We start from the raw sequence: 25,002 nt of genomic DNA on the forward strand, positions 1-25,002 counted from the left end.
AAATGTACTATTAGTTTATTGACTGTACAATTGACTGAAATGTACTATTAGTTTATTGACTGTACAATTGACTGAAATGTACTATTAGTTTATTGACTGTATAACTGACTGAAATGTACTATTAGTTTATTGACTGTACAATTGACTGAAATGTACTATTAGTTTATTGACTGTACAATTGACTGAAATGTACTATTAGTTTATTGACTGTACAATTGACTGAAATGTACTATTAGTTTATTGACTGTACAATTGACTGAAATGTACTATTAGTTTATTGACTGTACAATTGACTGAAATGTACTATTAGTTTATTGACTGTACAATTGACTGAAATGTACTATTAGTTTATTGACTGTACAATTGACTGAAATGTACTATTAGTTTATTGACTGTACAATTGACTGAAATGTACTATTAGTTTATTGACTGTACAATTGACTGAAATGTACTATTAGTTTATTGACTGTACAATTGACTGAAATGTACTATTAGTTTATTGACTGTACAATTGACTGAAATGTACTATTAGTTTATTGACTGTACAATTGACTGAAATGTACTATTAGTTTATTGACTGTACAATTGACTGAAATGTACTATTAGTTTATTGACTGTACAATTGACTGAAATATACTATTAGTTTATTGACTGTACAATTGACTGAAATGTACTATTAGTTTATTGACTGTACAATTAACTGAAATGTACTATTAGTTTATTGACTGTACAATTGACTGAAATGTACTATTAGTTTATTGACTGTACGATTGACTGAAATGTACTATTAGTTTATTGACTGTACGATTGACTGAAATGTACTATTAGTTTATTGACTGTACGATTGGCTGAAATGTACTTTTAGTTTATTGACTGTACAATTGACTGAAATGTACTATTACTTTATTGACTGTACAATTGACTGAAATGTACTATTAGTTTATTGACTGTACAATTGACTGAAATGTACTATTAGTTTATTGACTGTACAATTGACTGAAATGTACTATTACTTTATTGACTGTACAATTGACTGAAATGTACTATTAGTTTATTGACTGTACAATTGACTGAAATGTACTATTAGTTTATTGACTGTACAATTGACTGAAATGCACTATTAGTTTATTGACTGTACAATTGACTGAAATGTACTTTTAGTTTATTGACTGTATAACTGACTAAAATGTACTATTAGTTTAATGACTGTACAATTGACTGAAATGTACTATTAGTTTATTGACTGTATAATTGACTGAAATGTACTATTAGTTTATTGACTGTACAATTGACTGAAATGTACTATTAGTTTATTGACTGTACAATTGACTGAAATGTACTATTAGTTTATTGACTGTATAATTGACTGAAATGTACTATTAGTTTATTGACTGTATAACTGACTGAAATGTACTTTTAGTTTATTGACTGTATAACTGACTGAAATGTACTATTAGTTTATTGACTGTATAACTGACTGAAATGTACTATTAGTTTATTGATTGTATAACTGACTGAAATGTACTATTAGTTTATTGACTGTATACCTGACTGAAATGTACTATTAGTTTATTGACTATACAATTGACTGAAATGTACTATTAGTTTATTGACTGTATAATTGACTGAAATGTACTATTAGTTTATTGACTGTACAATTGACTGAAATGTACTATTAGTTTATTGACTGTACAATTGACTGAAATGTACTATTAGTTTATTGACTATACAATTGACTGAAATGTACTATTAGTTTATTGACTGTACAATTGACTGAAATGTACTATTAGTTTATTGACTGTACAATTGACTGAAATGTACTATTAGTTTATTGACTGTACAATTGACTGAAATGTACTATTAGTTTATTGACTGTACAATTGACTGAAATGTACTATTAGTTTATTGACTGTACAATTGACTGAAATGTACTATTAGTTTATTGACTGTACAATTGACTGAAATGTACTATTAGTTTATTGACTGTACAATTGACTGAAATGTACTATTAGTTTATTGACTGTACAATTGACTGAAATGTACTATTAGTTTATTGACTGTACAATTGACTGAAATGTACTATTAGTTTATTGACTGTATAACTGACTGAAATGTACTATTAGTTTATTGACTGTATAATTGACTGAAATGTACTATTAGTTTATTGACTGTATAATTGACTGAAATGTACTATTAGTTTATTGACTGTATAATTGACTGAAATGTACTATTAGTTTATTGACTGTATAATTGACTGAATGTACTATTACTTTATTTGACTGTATAATTGACTGAATGTACTATTACTTTATTGACTGTATAATTGACTGAATGTACTATTACTTTATTGACTGTATAATTGACTGAAATGTACTATTAGTTTATTGACTGTATAATTGACTCAAATATACTTTTAGTTTATTGACTGTATAATTGACTGAAATGTACTATTAGTTTATGGACTGTACAATTGAATGAAATGTACTATTAGTTTATTGACTGTATAATTGACTGAAATGTACTATTACTTTATTGACTGTATAATTGACTCAAATATACTATTAGTTTATTGACTGTATAATTGACTGAAATGTACTATTAGTTTATTGACTGTATAATTGACTGAAATGTACTATTAGTTTATTGACTGTATAATTGACTGAAATGTACTATTAGTTTATTGACTGTATAATTGACTGAATGTACTATTACTTTATTGACTGTATAATTGACTTAATGTACTATTACTTTATTGACTGTATAATTGACTGAATGTACTATTACTTTATTGACTGTATAATTGACTGAAATGTACTATTAGTTTATTGACTGTATAATTGACTCAAATATACTTTTAGTTTATTGACTGTATAATTGACTGAAATGTACTATTAGTTTATGGACTGTACAATTGAATGAAATGTACTATTAGTTTATTGACTGTATAATTGACTGAAATGTACTATTAGTTTATTGACTGTATAATTGACTCAAATATACTATTAGTTTATTGACTGTATAATTGACTGAAATGTACTATTAGTTTATTGATTGTATAACTGACTGAAATGTACTATTAGTTTATTGACTGTATACCTGACTGAAATGTACTATTAGTTTATTGACTGTATAATTGACTGAAATGTTTATTGACTGTACAATTGACTGAAATGTACTATTAGTTTATTGACTGTATAATTGACTGAAATGTACTATTAGTTTATTGACTGTACAATTGACTGAAATGTACTACTAGTTTATTGACTGTACAATTGACTGAAATGTACTATTAGTTTATTGACTGTATAACTGACTCAAATATACTTTTAGTTTATTGACTGTATAACTGACTGAAATGTACTATTAGTTTATTGACTGTATAACTGACTGAAATGTACTATTAGTTTATTGACTGTATAACTGACTGATATGTACTATTAGTTTATTGACTGTATAACTGACTGAAATGTACTATTAGTTTATTGACTTTATAATTGACTGAAATGTACTATTAGTTTATTGACTGTATAATTGACTGAAATGTACTATTAGTTTATTGACTGTATAATTGACTGAAATGTACTATTAGTTTATTGACTGTATAATTGACTGAATGTACTATTACTTTATTTGACTGTATAATTGACTGAATGTACTATTACTTTATTGACTGTATAATTGACTGAATGTACTATTACTTTATTGACTGTATAATTGACTGAAATGTACTATTAGTTTATTGACTGTATAATTGACTCAAATATACTTTTAGTTTATTGACTGTATAATTGACTGAAATGTACTATTAGTTTATGGACTGTACAATTGAATGAAATGTACTATTAGTTTATTGACTGTATAATTGACTGAAATGTACTATTACTTTATTGACTGTATAATTGACTCAAATATACTATTAGTTTATTGACTGTATAATTGACTGAAATGTACTATTAGTTTATTGACTGTATAATTGACTGAAATGTACTATTAGTTTATTGACTGTATAATTGACTGAAATGTACTATTAGTTTATTGACTGTATAATTGACTGAATGTACTATTACTTTATTGACTGTATAATTGACTGAATGTACTATTACTTTATTGACTGTATAATTGACTGAATGTACTATTACTTTTTTGACTGTATAATTGACTGAAATGTACTATTAGTTTATTGACTGTATAATTGACTCAAATATACTTTTAGTTTATTGACTGTATAATTGACTGAAATGTACTATTAGTTTATGGACTGTACAATTGAATGAAATGTACTATTAGTTTATTGACTGTATAATTGACTGAAATGTACTATTAGTTTATTGACTGTATAATTGACTCAAATATACTATTAGTTTATTGACTGTATAATTGACTGAAATGTACTATTAGTTTATGGACTGTACAATTGAATGAAATGTACTATTAGTTTATGGACTGTACAATTGACTGAAATGTACTATTAGTTTATTGACTGTATAATTGACTGAAATGTACTATTAGTTTATTGACTGTATAATTGACTCAAATATACTATTAGTTTATTGACTGTATAATTGACTGAAATGTACTATTAGTTTATGGACTGTACAATTGAATGAAATGTACTATTAGTTTATGGACTGTACAATTGAATGAAATGTACTATTAGTTTATGGACTATACAATTGAATGAAATGTACTATTAGTTTATGGACTGTACAATTGAATGAAATGTACTATTAGTTTATTGACTGTATAATTGAATGAAATGTACTATTAGTTTATGGACTGTACAATTGAATGAAATGTACTATTAGTTTATTGACTGTACAATTGAATGAAATGTACTATTGTATGCAAAATTTAATGACGATAGGATAAGTAGAGGTGGTCGAAAAAAAGATTCACAAAAATGCAAACATATGAAAAACATACACAGTGACTTAATGCTTTGTAAATACAGAGAGGAATGGAGAAAGACGGTCGACAAATCTTGCATGGTGCCTCATGGTCTAAAAGACTAAGGGATAGGTAAAAGGTTAAAAAAAAAAAGAACAAAACATCTTTCAACATTCCACCTGCAGCTGTTCTACTAAATGAAAAACTTTGAATCTACTTTTCTTTTGACCGCTTTCACAAGAAAAAAAATGTCTATTTAGACACACAACCTACCCCCCCCCCCCCCCCAAACACCTAAACGTACTTAAGTTCAGATGTTTCAGAATATGAATACCAGAGGTGAAAAAGTTACTTTGACTAAGGGATGTCTCATCTACCGGTTTACCTATAGGGTGTAAATGTAGTCAAATTGTATTAATACTAGGTGTCCACTCACCACTTGAGCCTAGGATTTAGCAGTCACCAAAGCCCAATCTCACCGGAAGCACTGACCAAGTTCCGGTCTTTTTTCTCTTCTTACATTACCTCCTTAAAATGTCAAAGCAGTTATCTCCCTTTAGAATGGTAATCTTCTCCTGGGCAGTGAAGACTAATAGGTTATGACTTAAATTCTATGGCTTCATATCTCCGGGCTCAAGTCAAAGTACTAGCAAGTAGAACTAGTGGACCTTGTGACAACTAGGTGACTAGAATAGTTCAGTGAGAATAGTCGTTGGGGGAGGGGGGGAGATGAGATACACTCGTTTGACAATAGACACAGCTATTAGAAGACAAACATGTCAAACTACTTGGGACTAGTGACATAAAGATCGTCTAAGACTTAACTAGCATCACCAAAACTCTCGGACTAGATGGCTTTGTTTTTGTCCTCACTGTCGACAGTACATCCCAAAGACATGTTTCTATATGGTTTTTTATTCAGAAAAATATGTTCTATATAATAATGAATGTTTAACAATGACTTCACAGTTGCTTTAGAGAGATGCTTACATGTGATTACGAAATGTGTTTACATTTATTTACTACTAGCCTGACATTACCCGCGGCCTGCGGGTCTAAGTTTGTGTTTACTAATCTAGTGGATTGGATTTAGATGTATGTTAAACTTAGCTAATGATCCTTTCAAGTTTTTTCGAAGCCGATACATTCATATCTATTAAAAACGAAAAGAGCGATAGCTTTGTTAAATGAAGGGGATTATAAAGTAAACAATTAAACGAAATAATTTTTAGTACGCGATTCATGAATGAATCTAGGTCTATCTCAACTAGGCTTCACAGCTTTCGTAAATAAATTATGTCGAACATTATGTCTAACATGATGTCTAGCATGATGTCAAACCTGATGTCTAGCATGATGTCTAGCATGATGTCAAACCTGATGTCTAGCATGATGTCTAGCATCAGGCCGGGACTTAGGTCACTGCAACCTATGCGGTCGCAGTTGGCCCCGCACTTTCATAGGCTTTCTGATTTTCCAGGGGCTCCTGGAAATCTCCTTTAATTGCAAAATACACCTAAAAGTCCTGGAAATCTCTTAAAATTAAAAGTCTACTGAAAATTGACAAAGTTAAAATTGACATTTTGGGTTGCCAACTCTATGCGCGATAAAAAAAAACGGCATTGTCAGCTTTCATTTGAAAAAAAATAATTCTAAAGACGAATGTATTTTCTAATACAAAATCTTAATTTTGACATTATGCTTATCCTTTCCCAGACTGGGCCACGCGCTATCCGTTACGCATAGGGCCCATCGATTGGTAGGGCCGGCCCTGTCTATAATGATGTTTAGCATGAGGTCTAGCCTGATGTCTAACTTGATGTGTAAAATGATGTGTAACATGATGTCTAACATGATGTCTAACACGATGCCTGATGTCTATTATGATGTCTAACATGATGTCTAATATGGTGTATTGCATAGTGTCTGTCTAACATGATGTGGAACAGGATGTGTAGCCTGATGTCTAACACGTGTAACATGATGTGTAGCCTGATGTATAACATGATGCCTAACATGATGTGTAACATGATGTATAACATGATGTCTAACATGATGTGTAACATGATGTCTAACATGATATGTAACATGATGTCTAACATGATGTCTAACTTGATGTCTAACATGATGTCTAACACGTCTAACATGGCGTATTACATAGTGTCCGTCGAACATGGTGTGTAACATGTTTGTAACATGATGTGTAGTCTGATGTCTAACACGTGTAACATGATTTGAAGCCTGATATATAACATGATGTCTAACATGATGTCTAACATGGTGTCTAACATGATGTCTAACATGATGTATAACATGATGTCTAACATGATGTCTAACATGATGTCTTACATGATGTCTAACTTGATGTGTAGCCTGATGTCTAACATGATGTCTAACACGTCTAACATGGTGTATTACATAGTGTCTGTCGAACATGGTGTGTAACATGATGTATGATGTGGTTTCTAACATGGTATCTGACATGGTGTCTAAAATGATGTCTAACATTGTGTCTTACATGGTGATTGTCTAACATGATGTCTAATATGTTGCCTGTCTAACATGTCTATCTAACATGGTGTATAACAAGGTGTCTGTGTAGTAGCATGGTGTCTGTGTAGTAACATGGTGTCTGTGTAGTAGCATGGTGTCTGTGTAGTAACATGGTGTCTGTGTAGTAACATGGTGTCTGTGTAGTAACATGGTGTCTGTGTAGTAGCATGGTGTCTGTGTAGTAGCATGGTGTCTGTGTAGTAACATGGTGTCTGTGTAGTAACATGGTGTCTGTGTAGTAACATGGTGTCTGTGTAGTAGCATGGTGTCTGTGTAGTAGCATGGTGTCTGTGTAGTAACATGGTGTCTGTGTAGTAGCATGGTGTCTGTGTAGTAGCATGGTGTCTGTGTAGTAACATGGTGTCTGTGTAGTAACATGGTGTCTGTGTAGTAACATGGTGTCTGTGTAGTAACATTGTGTCTGTGTAGTAACACGGTGTCTGTCTAACATGGTGTCTGTGTAGTAACATGGTGTCTGTCTAACATGGTGTCTGTGTAGTAACACGGTGTCTGTCTAACATGGTGTCTGTGTAGTAACACTGTGTCTGTCTAACATGATGTCTGTGTAGTAACATGGTGTCTGTGTAGTAACATGGTGTCTGTGTAGTAGCATGGTGTCTGTGTAGTAGCATGGTGTCTGTGTAGTAACATGGTGTCTGTGTAGTAACATGGTGTCTGTGTAGTAACATTGTGTCTGTGTAGTAACACGGTGTCTGTCTAACATGGTGTCTGTGTAGTAACATGGTGTCTGTCTAACATGGTGTCTGTGTAGTAACACGGTGTCTGTCTAACATGGTGTCTGTGTAGTAACACTGTGTCTGTCTAACATGATGTCTGTGTAGTAACATGGTGTCTGTGTAGTAACACGGTGTCTGTCTAACATGGTGTCTGTGTAGTAACACGGTGTCTGTCTAACATGGTGTCTGTGTAGTAACACGGTGTCTGTCTAACATGGTGTCTGTGTAGTAACATGGTGTCTGTCTAACATGGTGTCTGTCTAACATGGTGTCTGTGTAGTAACACTGTGTCTGTCTAACATGGTGTCTGTGTAGTATTATGGTGTCTGTCTAACATGGTGTCTGTGTAGTAACACTGTGTCTGTCTAACATGGTGTCTGTGTAGTAACACTGTGTCTGTCTAACATGGTGTCTGTGTAGTAACATGGTGTCTGTGTAGTAACGCGGTGTCTGTCTAACATGGTGTCTGTGTAGTAACACGGTGTCTGTCTAACATGGTGTCTGTGTAGTAACATGGTGTCTGTGTAGTAACATGGTGTCTGTCTAACATGGTGTCTGTGTAGTAACACTGTGTCTGTCTAACATGGTGTCTGTGTAGTAACATGGTGTCTGTGTAGTAACACTGTGTCTGTCTAACATGGTGTCTGTGTAGTAACACGGTGTCTGTCTAACACGGTGTCTGTCTAACATGGTGTCTGTGTAGTAACATGGTGTCTGTGTAGTAACATGGTGTCAGTCTAACATGGTGTCTGTCTAACATGGTGTCTGTGTAGTAACACTGTGTCTGTCTAACATGGTGTCTGTGTAGTAACATGGTGTCTGTGTCGTAACATGGTGTCTGTGTAGTAACATGGTGTCTGTGTAGTAAAACGGTGTCTGTCTAACATGGTGTCTGTGTAGTAAAACGGTGTCTGTCTAACATGGTGTCTGTGTAGTAACACTGTGTCTGTCTAACATGGTGTCTGTGTAGTAACATGGTGTCTGTGTAGTAACATGGTGTCTATGTAGTAACACTGTGTCTGTCTAACATGGTGTCTGTGTAGTAACACGGTGTCTGTCTAACATGGTGTCTGTGTAGTAACACGGTGTCTGTCTAACATGGTGTCTGTGTAGTAACATGGTGTCTGTGTAGTAACATGGTGTCTGTCTAACATGGTGTCTGTCTAACATGGTGTCTGTGTAGTAACACTGTGTCTGTCTAACATGGTGTCTGTGTAGTAACATGGTGTCTGTCTAACATGGTGTCTGTGTAGTAACACTGTGTCTGTCTAACATGGTGTCTGTGTAGTAACATGGTGTCTGTGTCGTAACATGGTGTCTGTGTAGTAACATGGTGTCTGTGTAGTAACACGGTGTCTGTCTAACATGGTGTCTGTGTAGTAACACTGTGTCTGTCTAACATGGTGTCTGTGTAGTAACATGGTGTCTGTGTAGTAACATGGTGTCTGTGTAGTAACACTGTGTCTGTCTAACATGGTGTCTGTGTAGTAACATGGTGTCAGTCTAACATGGTGTCTGTCTAACATGGTGTCTGTGTAGTAACACTGTGTCTGTCTAACATGGTGTCTGTGTAGTAACATGGTGTCTGTCTAACATGGTGTCTGTGTAGTAACATGGTGTCTGTGTAGTAACATGGTGTCTGTTTAATATGGTGTCTGTGTAGTAACATGGTGTCTGTTTAACATGGTGTCTGTGTAGTAACATGGTGTCTGTCTAACTTGGTGTCTAATCTAGCAGGTACATTGTCACATTCTTTTCTAGAAAGCGGACACAAATGATGATTAAATGTATCAACTAGTTTACAACTTTAAGTCAACATTAATCAACTCACTCTTCTAACGCTGGTTCCATATAAAGGTTAAAGGTTGCGACCTTCCCAATTATAACTAGAACCGAGAGATATGTTTGACCTTTAGATGAGTCATAATCACAATCTAATTGTTTTCAAATCTTTTGGTTAGTCTGGTTGGTCATTATTTCAAATCTTTTGGTCAGTCTGGTTGGTCACTATTTATTTAGTGCAATGACAATAACTGAACATGGACAGAACAGTGAAACAGATTTAAAATATTTGATGTCAAGAAATGTTTGCCGCCTCTGGCTGGGGAATGACCGTCACCCATTGTTACCTTCTAAACAGTATGTAGTGTAACCGCTCACAGACGATAGTCCCCCAGAACTTGAGTACATCTTCATGCCTGCATCAACCGACACATAGACCTTTGGTTGCAAGTCTGGCGCTGGTAGTTTTGAACATGTCAAGAGTCGCTGATTGTCTGCTCTAACCACTCATCAATTGTGGCCTATCTATCTATTCGTGTCCTTTATACATCTTGTATGCATGTGTTTGTGTGTACTGTGTGTGTGTATGATTGAATGTGTAGACTTGATGCTCGTATGAAAGCCTCATTCACAAGATTTCATCAGAAAATATTTGCCTCCCTTTTATTACAAGTCAATGGTTTATGTGTCGGGCCTTTTTTTTTTTTTTTGAACAACTTTTGAGAAGAAAAAACATCATCAACAACAACACGGCTTATCACAACGTTTTTCTTTTTTCTTCTCTCTCTCTCTTTATCTTTTTGTCTGTTGTCTGTCTGACTATCTTTCTATCTTTTTGTCTGTCTGTATATCTGTCTGTCTGTCTATCTATCTGTATGTCTATCTATCTGTCTGTCTTTTTATCTATTTATCTATCAATCTTTTATGTATCTATCTTTTAATCTCTGCCCCCCCCTCTCTCTCTCTCTCTATATATATATATATGTATGTATGTGTGTGTTTTGTATCTGCCTTTTGTCTGTCTGTTGACTATCTATCTATCTATCTATCTATCTATCTATCTATCTATCTATCTATCTATCTATCTAATGTTCTCTGCATGTAACATACATTATGCTGTACAATGTGTGCGCAGGTTCTACAACTCGAAATGTAAAACATGAGCCTGGCTATGTATGTATTTAATAATTCACTCCCCTCGTGTAGAAACAGCCAGAACTAACCTTTAGACCAGGGGACAGGACAATGGGATCATATAGATTACTAACATTATCACATTGAACAAATGCCCTGCCCTAAAGACTCACAATCCTAATCACTGAGATGCTCACAATCATTTAACAATCCTAAAAAATCAAGTAGAAATAGCTTTAAACCACAATACCCATGGCTTGATTATTTATTTATAGACACGACAGATAAACAATGTTACTAATTGATGAACATTATTTTATAAATAAAAGACTTTAATATTGACACTTTAGAGAATTACTGAATAATTGGTTTTGGTTGTGGTACAGCAGAAGATTGTGACTTTCTTATGTGATTGTTATGGTCTTTGGTAATTATGGTCATAGTGATGCTAATTATAATTGTAATTTTGGTGAGAGATGGTGTCAATGGGGATGGTAGTATTGGTAAAAGTATAGATGCTACAATGATGCTTGCTTGTTAAGCTGATGAAGATATTGATGATGGTGATAAATGTGTCCGCGGTAAATGTAAGGATGATGGTAAAAGTTGTTTGTACAAATATACAACTTACATCGGTTGATGTTCCGTGATGTTAGAAGTCTATCCGCTACTTAGACTACATTGATGCAGCTGTTTTCTATCCGCTACTTAGACTACATTGATGCAGCTGTTTTCTATCCGCTACTTAGACTACATTGATGCAGCTGTTTTCTATCCACTACTTAGACTACATTGATGCAGCTGTTTTCTATCCGCTACTTAGACTACATTGATGCAGCTGTTTTCTATCCACTACTTAGACTACATTGATGCAGCTGTTTTCTATCCGCTACTTAGACTACATTGATGCAGCTGTTTTCTATCCGCTACTTAGACTACATTGATGCAGCTGTTTTCTATCCGCTACTTAGACTACATTGATGCAGCTGTTTTCTATCCGCTACTTAGACTACATTGATGCAGCTGTTTTCTATCCGCTACTTAGACTACATTGATGCAGCTGTTTTCTATCCACTACTTATACTACATTGATGCAGCTGTTTTCTATCCGCTACTTAGACTACATTGATGCAGCTTTTTATCTTAGCGTTACTTAGCTCTGGAGCACCTGTTTTTTTGTAGCGTGGCTGAGCGATAAAGCGCTTGACTTCCGTATCGGGGTCTTGGTTTGGATCCCGTTGAAGACTGGGGATTTTTAATTTCAGGATCTTCGGGCGCCTCTGAGTCCACTCAGCTCTGACGGGTATCTGATATTAGTTGCAGAAAAGTAAAGACGGTTGGTCGTTGTGCTGGCCACATGACATCCTCGTTAATCGTAGGCCACAGAAACAGATGAACTATACATCATCTGCCCTATAGACCACAAGGTCTGAAAGGGGAACTTTACTTTTTTTTACTAAGACTTTGGCGCAGATGTTTTTCATAGTATTACACCGTAGTGCAACAGTAGTTCTGAACATTACTTAGATCTTAGTGCAACAGTAGTTCTGAACATTACTTAGACCTTAGTGTGACAGTAGTTCTGAACATTACTTTGATCTTAGTGTAACAGTAGTTCTGAACATTACTTTGATCTTAGTGTAACAGTAGTTCTGAACATTACTTAGATCTTAGTGTGACAGTAGTTCTGAACATTACTTAGACCTTAGTGTAACAGTAGTTCTGAACATTACTTAGATCTTAGTGTAACAGTAGTTCTGAACATTACTTAGACCTTAGTGTAACAGTAGTTCTGAACATTACTTTGATCTTAGTGTAACAGTAGTTCTGAACATTACTTTGATCTTAGTGTGACAGTAGTTCTGAACTTTACTTAGACCTTAGTGTAACAGTAGTTCTGAACATTACTTAGATCTCAGTGCAACAGTAGTTCTGAACATTACTTAGATCTTAGTGTGTACCTGTTGTTGTTTATTTCTTAGCGTAGACTACATCGATGAACTTGTATCTCTGGAGGTTATTTCCAAAGACTGAGCATTTTATTTTGTAAGCTCTCAGAGCTGACTAACCAATACAGTGAGTTTTTAGTCACCTCATTCCACTAGACATCACTGGTTTTAAAAAGAAAGTTCTTCAAATAAAACTTTATTTCTCCAGACAAAATAGTCAGACTTTTATTGCTGACACATACATATTAGATCACGCGACGCGTCATTAGTTCCCGTGACTGTATCATTATTCAGTGGACATGTACAAGTCAATGACCATGTGCCACTTGTCAATGACTCTAGTCATGTTAATAATCATTGCCAGAAGAAATTAGTAGGTCATAGAAGGTGGTCGATTATTTTCTTCAGTCAACTGAACATGATATTGACATAAGTTGTTGATTTAAAACAAGAATCTCACGATGTTATTCTAAGCTACGAGACAATTCTTTAGTTTGGTGAAAATAAACGAGATGAAGATCGCCTAGAATTGTTTCGTTGTTTTTGAAATGTTCAAACTTTTTTGTTTCTAATGGAATAAAAAATAAGATTTGCTTAAACTCCCGACACTTTTGTTTACGTGTATCTGTTTCGTTTGTCATTGAAGTCACTTGAAGCCAGGCCTCATTCAGCCTTTACGTAGTGTGTATATCTGCAATGATTTTATGTTTCAGAGATAATGTCAAGCGATTCCAAGCTAGTCACACAAAACTTGAGCATTAAAATCGCTCACAGACAACAAATAGAAATTAAATAAAGAAACATTCACTCACCCAAAACCCAAAACTTTGAAACAACTAACAAGAAACAGAAAAGCAACTTTCAAAAGTACTCAACAAATACAGAAAAGCAACTTTCAAAAGTACTCAACAAATACAGACAAACAACTTTCAAAAGTACTCAACAAATACAGACAAACAACTCTCAAAAGTACTCAACAAATACAGACAAACAACTCTCAAAAGTACTCAATAAATACAGACAAACAACTTTCAAAAGTACTCAACAAATACAGACAAACAACTTTCAAAAGTACTCAACAAATACAGACAAACAACTCTCAAAAGTACTCAACAAATACAGACAAACAACTCTCAAAAGTACTCAATAAATACAGACAAACAACTTTCAAAAGTACTCAACAAATACAGACAAACAACTCTCAAAAGTACTCAACAAATACAGACAAACAACTCTCAAAAGTACTCAATAAATACAGACAAACAACTTTCAAAAGTACTCAACAAATACAGACAAACAACTCTCAAAAGTACTCAACAAATACAGACAAACAACTCTCAAAAGTACTCAATAAATACAGACAAACAACTTTTAAGAAGATGACAAAAAGAGAGTTTGTGTTCTTTGACGGTAGTAGAGTTTTCATTGAAAAAGAAATGGAAAAATTTTGTCGACGATTGGTAACAAAAACTTAAAACAATATAGGTCAATTTCTTTTTCAAAACAAAATCCGGGACCTTCTAAACCGATAAAAAGTCTTTAGTGATGTTTCAGCAAGAAAATTAAAAGTAAAAAAAGTTGAAAGAAAGATTTTCAACAATCGTTTGCAGTAAATTACTCTCTCATTTTTTTTAAATAAGTCATTTGACATAAATTTCTTTTAAGTTGAAAATGCGGAATGATTTGATATCGATAATAAAATTATAGTGACGTATTGTCCAAAATATTAAGTGTAATATGTCAATTATGCTAATTGAAACAATCATTAGACGTAATTTATTTTAAATAAAACATTATCCTGAACAACTTTATAGGTCATGAAATATGTCAGTATAGAGATTTTCACTTAGCGTTTATATGCTGTTTATTGTAAAAAAATCTGGAACGATTTATTATTGATCATGTGTTTATGCAACGTTTAAATAAGAAAATGAAATGTAATATAAGTTAGAAGAGCAATACTAAACCTTTGTTAGCAGTTTTCACAAAACATTAGGAACAATCTATTACAGATACTTACAACTTGCGATGTTTTGCAAGGAGAATAAAAGGTTAAGTTAAATCAGATTTTCAATAGCTTTAGGTTTTTTTTTTTAATATCTAAATCTGACGGACAGACAGAACAACAGACAAAACGTATAAAAGTAAGCGGTTTTTATCCTGATGAGGGTACTTAACTAAAATAATAAAATTTGAATATTTAAAAGTTTTTGCCGCGGCCGTCACGCTACTGCACGAAAGTTGCTGCATTTTAAAAAAATGTGCTTGATGTTTACATACAAAGTGCATTCTTAGCCCTTATAAACAAACAGAAATGTTTTCTATTTATTTTAGTAGCTACCAGAAAAACACAGTTAACTAATATTTATATTTGTTGTGAACATTTCTATTACTTTTGCTTTGCTTTTAGAAAACAAAAAGTAGCCGCTGCGGTTAAACTTTGCAAGCCACAACGCATGGTGAAATTAGATTTTTCATTTCTCTTCTAGTTTTTGAGATCTGAGTGTGACAGACGAACAGATGGACAGACTGACAAACCTAATAGCTGCTTTTCACTTTAAGTGGGCCGCTAAAATAACGAGAAACAGAAAAAGAACTTTCAATCAACAAATACTCAACGAGAAACAGTTAAAACAACTTTCAAACAACAAATACTCAACAAGAAACAGTTAAAACAACTTTCAAACAACCAATCATCAAAAAGATATTGAAAAACCACAAAAAAGACCCTATTGTCTACCTGTAAGTAAAGTATGTAATCTATAAAACTACAATTTGGTCTTTTCAGAATGTGAACAACACGCGCGCCATCTCTAAAACAAGCAAATAATCTCGTCAGGAAAAAAAATTGCTGGCTGTATCAGAGATAAACGTCGCGAGATTTCAGATAAGCATGACGTCATCTGTGTCTCGGTGTATGTCTAAGCAGAGTCTCATTAAAAATACATTTCTAAATGAAACAAAAATCAATATTTCTATTGCATTTAATAACCAAATTAGTGAACGTTTTTTTCTCCTGATCAATATCCTTTTAAACTATGGTTCATCTAAACAAATTAGTTTATTTCTGCTGCTCTGTTCCCCTGGGTCCAGGCTACTGCCTGCCTAGACAATTACGCTTCTCAAAAATACAGAGTTATTTTTTTTTTCGCCGTTACATTCATTATGTCAGAATTGTTCGCAATAGGATTGTTCCAGTGATTCTAGGAAATTTCTATTTCACTCTCCCCCCCCAAAAAAAATATTTGTTTGCCAAATAATAGTTTGTTTTTTTCATCCACATCCCTATTATCCATATCCATCCACAGTTCTATTATCCATTTCATCAACTTTTCTATTATTCGTATCCATACACAGTTCTATTATCTATTTTGTTGTCATTTAATTTTATTTTAAAGTTTGCCTTGAGTTGTTTTTTTTAATATTAAGTTTTTTTTAAAAATCTGAATTAATAAAAAAAAAGTCTTATTCCAGAGAGTCTGCTAACATTTGATACGCCCCTGACTGGTGTCAAGTTTAGGTGTCTTGTAACATCTCACACTGAATGGAAAAGACCCAAAATGACACCCAAACGTTGGAACGTGAGCTGTAGACTTGTGTCAGGAGACTTTGTAGGCAGGCTAAATACAACTCCAGTGTTCACAGTAAATAGATTGTAGTCATTGATTGGTATGGTGTATTGATTGGTGTATTTTGTTATACATTGATTGATAGATGTTATAATGTATTGATGGAAGGATGTTAAAATGAATTGATGAATGAATGTCATAATGTATTGACGGACGTCTGTTATAAAGTCTTGATGGATGGATGTGTCAAAATGTATTGAGTATGTTCTAAAGTCAGGGTGCACACTTAATGTCTCGTACCAATGTACTATGTAACAGTTCTCAGCAACAGCCTCTGCCAATCAAGACAAGTCACACAGACACAACGAGGATTTCATTCAAAACTCATCGTAGTGGTAGACTTAGACTCATTGAGAAAGTTCCTCTACCAACAACCAGATTTATTTGGTATTGCATACTAATGTAATGTTGACATGTCGATAAATATAATGAATGATTCTATAGTGTTCAACTCAGTTCATTGTAATCAAGAAGTATAAATAGGAATGTGGTGAAAATGATGAATGTGGCGTTACTGGTGAATGTGGTGAGACTGGTGACTGTGGTGAGACTGATGAATGTGGTGATCACGATGGATGTTATTCACTTACCATTAGTGAAGAAAATGATGCCCATCAACACAATCTCCAGTGATGTCTGAATGCACGTGTGTAGATTCATTCCGAAGACGTTGATATCTGGGATAACAAGAGAAATGAAAGACTGTTCATACACTCCAAACAGTGTTCGCTATTCACAGAATGATTAGATAGACTGACAGAAGTCATTGAAAATCTCAACAGACAGTAAGACAAAACTGTTTGTTTTTTAGCAACCACTCGTTTATCTCTGCTTTATAGAAACGAGTCAAATGTAATTCATTTGTTTATCATGTTTAGTCTTTAACATCTGTAGATGAATCAAACAAACACAAACAATATATGGAGAAACTTCAAGATGTCAATTATAAAGACAAACAAGGTGACAAAGACAGTATGTGTGGAAACTCAAACTCAAAAGCGGCCTCCAAAGTGGTCCGCCGAGAGTTTTCACCAGGATTCGAACACTGGACTTCCGGTTCCAAGTGCTTTACCCCTCAGCCACAGCATCTTCATATATTCATTTAGCGTACACTTATATTTTTAAAAAAAATTATTATTAAGCATATCCATAAATTCAAAATTAATAACATGTTACAATACTAAAGAGAAACTAAAAAAGATTTATTCTTCTTACAAAATTAGATAAATTGGCAACACGAAAAAAAATAATTCTTGACCTAGATTACTTTAGGTAGCTACGTTTGTGTACAAATGACTTGACAAGACTTTCCCCTCGCAAATAAAATTTAATTTTAATATCTCCGTTGTCATTTCTCATACAAACTAGACCTAGATATAGCTAGATCTATAACTAGTTATAGATCTAAATATAGATTTTAGATGGAAGTCTAGGTCTAGATCTAAAACTACATCTAAGTAGAGATCTAAAAATAGATCTATGTCAACAACATTTGAATCAGTATTCTATTCCATGAATTAGTTAATAAATGTAAAATCTATTTTATAATGATCCATTGATACTTTTTCCATTGTGACCTTAGATGCAAATATTTTGTACCAATGCGCGAATCTATGAATGAAGCTTGATTTATTAATGAAGTAGTCTATGACCTTTTTAAAATACTTACCTCCCCTGAAGTTTTTCATTAAAAAGTGGTGTATTTTTAAAAAAATCTGCTTCCATAGATAATTTTTTAAATTAGATGGTTCACTTTCGGAAAAGATAAAAGTAGCCGTTGCGTCAGAACTTTGAATGATCTAAAATATCATGATATCCGATTTTCATTTTCTCTTCTAGTTTCTGAGATCTAAACGGGACGGACGGACAGACAGACGGACAGAGAGGCCACACAAAACTAATAGCATATTTTCCCCTTTCGGGGCCGCTAAAAAAATGAAACAATTCTGTTGTTGGCCTTCTTCAGTCGTAGAGAGACTATGGTTCATCTCAAACACTTTTTCTTTGAATAAGTGAGATGAAAGCTTGGGCATTGTTTATGGTCGGAACGATGTCGCCCACACAGCAGTTTCCCCCTCTCCGCGCAGCTGATGTGACCAAAGGAACGGAATATCCGATACAGTTTGGGATTAGTAGCGCCGCAGGCTGTAGCACGGTGTGACATAATCTGCTTAAGGGTCACCAGCTCCTGAATTTTCCTCAGGGTTGTCTCTCGAAGACTTTCCCGCGTTTGGTTATAGCCGCAAGACAGTGGAGGTCTGTATTCAGAGTTTTCCTTCTCCTAGATGGGTAGCCAACTAGGCTTACGAACCATTCCTGCACGAAGCTTACTGGTTTAGGCGTCAGTTGCTCGCCATTGCCAGTTTCGCCAGGCTCAGTATCTGAGCCACACTTGAAGGTTAGGAGTTGGACTGGTTGTCAGAGGCTATTTGAGACGCATTCCATTGGAAGCATTTTATTGGTAATGATGGGCTTAAGACCATTACCACTTTTGGCGTTAACAACTAATTAACTATTGGTATAAAATTATTTCGTTTGGTAACTCGAACAAGGGAAAGAAATTGTACTTGATTATGGTGGTAAGAGCTGAATTAGTCCCATTTATAGGCGCCTGAAAGTAAGTTTGAAAAAAACAACAGATAACTATACAATTGTTTTTTTTTCGTAAGCACCTCAATAACAGAGTGGTTAGTATGTTGGCTTGAGGAGGCTTGAGCCATAAGTTCAAATTCAGGCCGTAACATTTTTCCAGACTTCCTTTTCTTTGTTCCCCCCCCCCATTCCCCGCCCCCCCCCCCCAATTTTCCCAACTGGTCCAGGTAAGTGATAGGTTTATTGTGTCTGAGAAAGCTAAAAACATGAAATAACGCTAAACAAAAGCAGCTTGTAAAACAATTTCTAATCGCAAAGATTTCTTGTTGTTGGTCTAGTTCTATGACAATGTAATTACATTTCAGATCCAAAAACTAAATGATTCCTTGGGTTGAGGCCGTGACAGTCCAGACAGTTAGGGTTGAGGCCGTGACAGTCCAGACAGTTAGGGTGAGGCCGTGACAGTCCAGACAGTTAGGGTTGAGGCCTTGACAGTCCAGACAGTTAGGGTTGAGGCCGTGACAGTCCACACAGTTAGGGTTGAGGCCGTGACAGTCCAGACAGTTAGGGTTGAGGCCGTGACAGTCCACACAGTTAGGGTTGAGGCCGTGACAGTCCAGACAGTTAGGGTTGAGGCCGTGACAGTCCAGACAGTTAGGGTTGAGGCCGTGACAGTCCAGACAGTTAGGGTTGAGGCCGTGACAGTCCACTCAGTTAGGGTTGAGGCCTTGACAGTCCAGACAGTTAGGGTTGAGGCCGTGACAGTCCACACAGTTAGGGTTGAGGCCGTGACAGTCCAGACAGTTAGGGTTGAGGCCGTGACAGTCCAGACAGTTAGGGTTGAGGCCGTGACAGTCCAGACAGTTAGGGTTGAGGCCGTGACAGTCCAGACAGTTAGGGTTGAGGCCGTGACAGTCCACTCAGTTAGGGTTGAGGCCGTGACAGTCCACTCAGTTAGGGTTGAGGCCGTGACAGTCCACTCAGTTAGGGTTGAGGCCGTGACAGTCCAGACAGTTAGGGTTGAGGCCGTGACAGTCCAGACAGTTAGAGTTGAGGCCATGACAGTCCAGACAGTTAGGGTTGAGGCCTTGACAGTCCAGACAGTTACGGTTGAGGCCTTGACTGTCCAGACAGTTAGGGTTGAGGCCGTGACAGTCCAGACAGTTACGGTTGAGGCCTTGACAGTCCAGACAGTTAGGGTTGAGGCCGTGACAGTCCAGACAGTTACGGTTGAGGCCTTGACAGTCCAGACAGTTAGGGTTGAGGCCGTGACAGTCCAGACAGTTACGGTTGAGGCCGTGACAGTCCAGACAGTTAGAGTTGAGGCCATGACAGTCCAGACAGTTAGGGTTGAGGCCTTGACAGTCCAGACAGTTACGGTTGAGGCCTTGACAGTCCAGACAGTTAGGGTTGAGGCCGTGACAGTCCAGACAGTTACGGTTGAGGCCTTGACAGTCCAGACAGTTAGGGTTGAGGCCGTGACAGTCCAGACAGTTAGGGTTGAGGCCGTGACAGTCCACTCAGTTAGGGTTGAGGCCGTGACAGTCCAGACAGTTAGGGTTGAGGCCTTGACAGTCCAGACAGTTAGGGTTGAGGCCGTGACAGTCCAGACAGTTAGGGTTGAGGCTGTGACAGTCCAGACAGTTAGGGTTGAGGCCGTGACAGTCCACTCAGTTAGGGTTGAGGCCGTGACAGTCCAGACAGTTAGGGTTGAGGCCGTGACAGTCCACTCAGTTAGGGTTGAGGCCGTGACAGTCCACTCAGTTAGGGTTGAGGCCGTGACAGTCCACTCAGTTAGGGTTGAGGCCGTGACAGTCCACTCAGTTAGGGTTGAGGCCGTGACAGTCCACTCAGTTAGGGTTGAGGCCGTGACAGTCCAGACAGTTAGGGTTGAGGCCGTGACAGTCCAGACAGTTAGAGTTGAGGCCATGACAGTCCAGACAGTTAGGGTTGAGGCCGTGACAGTCCACTCAGTTAGGGTTGAGGCCGTGACAGTCCAGACAGTTAGGGTTGAGGCCGTGACAGTCCAGACAGTTAGGGTTGAGGCCATGACAGTCCAGACAGTTAGGGTTGAGGCCGTGACAGTCCACTCAGTTAGGGTTGAGGCCGTGACAGTCCAGACAGTTAGGGTTGAGGCCGTGACAGTCCAGACAGTTAGGGTTGAGGCCGTGACAGTCCAGACAGTTAGGGTTGAGGCCTTGACAGTCCAGACAGTTAGGGTTGAGGCCGTGACAGTCCACTCAGTTAGGGTTGAGGCCGTGACAGTCCAGACAGTTAGGGTTGAGGCCTTGACAGTCCAGACAGTTAGGGTTGAGGCCGTGACAGTCCACACAGTTAGGGTTGAGGCCGTGACAGTCCAGACAGTTAGGGTTGAGGCCGTGACAGTCCAGACAGTTAGGGTTGAGGCCGTGACAGTCCACTCAGTTAGGGTTGAGGCCGTGACAGTCCAGACAGTTAGGGTTGAGGCCGTGACAGTCCAGACAGTTAGGGTTGAGGCCGTGACAGTCCAGACAGTTAGGGTTGAGGCCGTGACAGTCCACTCAGTTAGGGTTGAGGCCGTGACAGTCCACTCAGTTAGGGTTGAGGCCGTGACAGTCCAGACAGTTAGGGTTGAGGCCGTGACAGTCCAGACAGTTAGGGTTGAGGCCGTGACAGTCCACTCAGTTAGGGTTGAGGCCGTGACAGTCCAGACAGTTAGGGTTGAGGCCGTGACAGTCCACTCAGTTAGGGTGAGGCCGTGACAGTCCAGACAGTTAGGGTTGAGGCCGTGACAGTCCACTCAGTTAGGGTTGAGGCCGTGACAGTCCAGACAGTTAGGGTTGAGGCCGTGACAGTCCACTCAGTTAGGGTTGAGGCCGTGACAGTCCAGACAGTTAGGGTTGAGGCCGTGACAGTCCACTCAGTTACGGTTGAGGCCGTGACAGTCCAGACAGTTAGGGTTGAGGCCGTGACAGTCCACACAGTTAGGGTTGAGGCCGTGACAGTCCAGACAGTTAGGGTTGAGGCCGTGACAGTCCAGACAGTTAGGGTTGAGGCCGTGACAGTCCACACAGTTTGCATTGTCGTATGATTCTGCGCTAATGTCACAGATAATTTGTTTGTCCATCTATTTATTTGTAATGTGAAATCTGAGTTGAATCTTAGATCAAGTTGTTCGAAGCTTTATGAAGACCTCCATCTTAGTGTTCTTAAACATCAATGAAACTTTGAGCAGCAGACGTTTTGTGGGGGGAGGGGGGAAGCTTAAGATAAATTTTATTTCGAGTCTGTTTTAACACCCTACTATTTATTACATAAACACACACACACGACACACATGCACACAGGCATATTTTATTCGATCGAAATTTTAAAATTATTATTTCTCAGCTGACGAAAATAATTTTTTAACATTTAAACATTGAATAAAATTTGGAATGAATTTACTTTCCTGTACAACTATAATAGTGATACACAAAATAGTATTGAGAGCACATTACCATGTATCGTTTGCATTGGCAACATTACAAATACATCAAACTTTGAGCTTGATCCGAGATTGGGTGTGGAAGAAATAACGTGAACAATCCTTTTATCAGACAGACAGACAGACAGACAGACAGAGTTGTGATAATCTTTGTAATTTTGATATATGATAAACATTGGAAACACAATATAATGTCATAGATGTAGAATATCTCTGTGTTTTGTTAACTTTTTGGATCTGACATGAAAAATACATAAACAGTAAAACTATATCATAGAACTGTTTTTACAAAACACAATTGTGTCTAGTATCTTTTTTGTCGTCTGCTAAAAGAAAGACGATGTCTTCCTAGACAGACACAAATTATGTAAATAATTTCAATTCTTGACGTGCATAGAAATCAAACAATAAAATTTAAGTCGTGACAGAAATAATCAAAGAGATTCTCTCCCTTGTTTGTCATGTACACATAAACCACCATTTCATGACACTATTAATATGGATGTACAACAATGTACACAGAAGTACAGCGTGTCTTCTAAACATTGGACATTTTGTTATTTCATTTGTGAACAGAAATATTTTTTAAGATAACTGTATCGTCTATTTGTTAGTTCATATTGATAGCAAATAGATGTGCGCATGTCTGACTCTATAGTGAGTTGTATACGTCTCCAAGAGAAGACAACTGTATTTAAAGTCAGATTGAAGATGTGGCTTGTCAGTGGACCAGTGATCAGAAAAATGTCACCAAGGTCTGTCCGTCCGTTCGTCCGTCCGTCCGTTAGTCCGTCCTGTTTAAATTTCGTAAACTAGAAAAGATATTGAAAATCCGACATCGTGATATTTTAGACCATTCAAGTTCTGGTGCAACGGCTACTTTTATCTTTTTTGAAAGCGAAAAATTTTATTTTTAAAATCAACTATTCAAGCAAGTTTTTTTTCATAAAAATACACCATTTTACAACTATTCAATAATAACAGTAACAAAAAAACGGGAGCTATTTATTAGGAGAGATTACTATGTACCATATTTTTAACAAATTTATGCAAACGGTTTTAGATTTTTTGTCAAAAAAATTTTGTTTTTTTACAATTCTATTGCTAAAATAAATAAGTTCTGACATACAAACAAAAAAAAATTTTCTTTTTTTTTTTAAAGAGAAAAAATCTATTTAGTATGCATATAATTGAAACATAATTTAAAACAACAAATAATAAATAGTTTTTCATATTATCGCGTGAACCGCACCGTAATCACACTATATCAAACACTGAAGTAAAGGAAGGGGAGATTTGTTTTGTTTTTGAGGCTTTGAATAAGAGATTGACCCTTTACAGAACACTTTGATCAATGAGATAGATTGTTCTAGATAATCATCACAAGACATCAGGCCAGGTTCACATCGAGCTTCACTTTCACCTATCCGTCAGTCTGCTGGACCGTTGGGGCACCACACGAGATTTGTCAACCTTCTTGCTCCATTTTTCTCTGTTATTTTTTTTTTGATAGAATTTCATTACTGATATTCTTTCTGAAAATATTGAAACTTGCCTTTTAACCTGCCTAGGTGGACCACTTTGGGGGCCGCTTTTGACATGTAACCTTGTTATACTTTATCTTCATATCTTTCAAATTACAGACGTTACTTTAAAAGAAATTACGCGCATCCATGTGTCAAGCTACTAATACATATCAACCAATACATTAAACTTCCTGGATGATTCATTCAACGTATTCCATGCTCCAATGGCACTTGGAAAGAAAGTGCACTTCTACGAATTTGTCTTAGCACATGGAATAAGAAATGTTTCTTTATCTTTGTGTCTTTCTAAGTATTCTATTAAGTGTTTGTTTTTTGTAAATTATGATTTAGTGTAGGCTGGGTGTTAAATCTGTCTGCCAAAGAGCTCACAACTCAGCAGCAAATAAAGCTGGCTAGAAGAAGAAGAAGAAGAAGAAAGTAAATTAGGATTGAGTGTTTTATGTCACTTTGGTTTTAGTCCTTTGTCCTGAAGTGTTCCTAGATTTAGTCCTTTGTCCTGAAGTGTTCCTAGATTTAGTCCTTTGTCCTGAAGTGTTCCTAGATTTAGTCCTTTGTCCTGAAGTGTTCCTAGATTTAGTCCTTTGTCCTGAAGTGTTCCTAGATTTAGTCCTTTGTCCTGAAGTGTTCCTAGATTTAGTCCTTTGTCCAGAAGTGTTCCTAGATTTAGTCCTTTGTCCTGAAGTGTTCCTAGATTTAGTCCTTTGTCCTGAAGTGTTCCTAGATTTA

At 36.3% G+C, this 25,002-nt stretch overlaps 3 protein-coding genes across 5 annotated transcripts in view; 1 reads left to right on the forward strand and 2 right to left on the reverse strand.

Moving 5' to 3' along the window:
* The window catches only part of LOC106063512 (opioid-binding protein/cell adhesion molecule homolog), a 151,629-nt gene that overhangs the window by 116,049 nt on the left and 10,578 nt on the right, over positions 1-25,002 (reverse strand). For all 3 annotated transcript variants that reach the window (XM_056042458.1, XM_056042459.1, XM_056042460.1), the window contains exon 2: positions 17,262-17,348. In XM_056042458.1, coding sequence (XP_055898433.1) covers positions 17,262-17,331 — 70 coding nt within the window. In that variant the 5' untranslated portion in view covers positions 17,332-17,348. The remainder of the gene's footprint in view (positions 1-17,261; positions 17,349-25,002) is intronic.
* Positions 1-25,002, forward strand: part of LOC106076093 (uncharacterized) — a 320,041-nt gene that overhangs the window by 75,687 nt on the left and 219,352 nt on the right. The gene's annotated exons all lie outside the window — the stretch shown is intronic.
* On the reverse strand, positions 19,709-22,323 carry LOC129928387 (mucin-16-like). Its single transcript, XM_056042609.1, has 2 exons — positions 22,015-22,323; positions 19,709-21,922 (listed from the first exon to the last, which is right to left on the reverse strand). Exons 1-2 carry the CDS (start codon positions 22,321-22,323, stop codon positions 19,709-19,711), a joined length of 2,523 nt encoding a protein of 840 aa, XP_055898584.1.

The sequence above is a fragment of the Biomphalaria glabrata genome, chromosome 9 (genome assembly GCF_947242115.1).
Source record: "Biomphalaria glabrata chromosome 9, xgBioGlab47.1, whole genome shotgun sequence".
Classification (NCBI taxonomy): domain Eukaryota; kingdom Metazoa; phylum Mollusca; class Gastropoda; family Planorbidae; genus Biomphalaria; species Biomphalaria glabrata.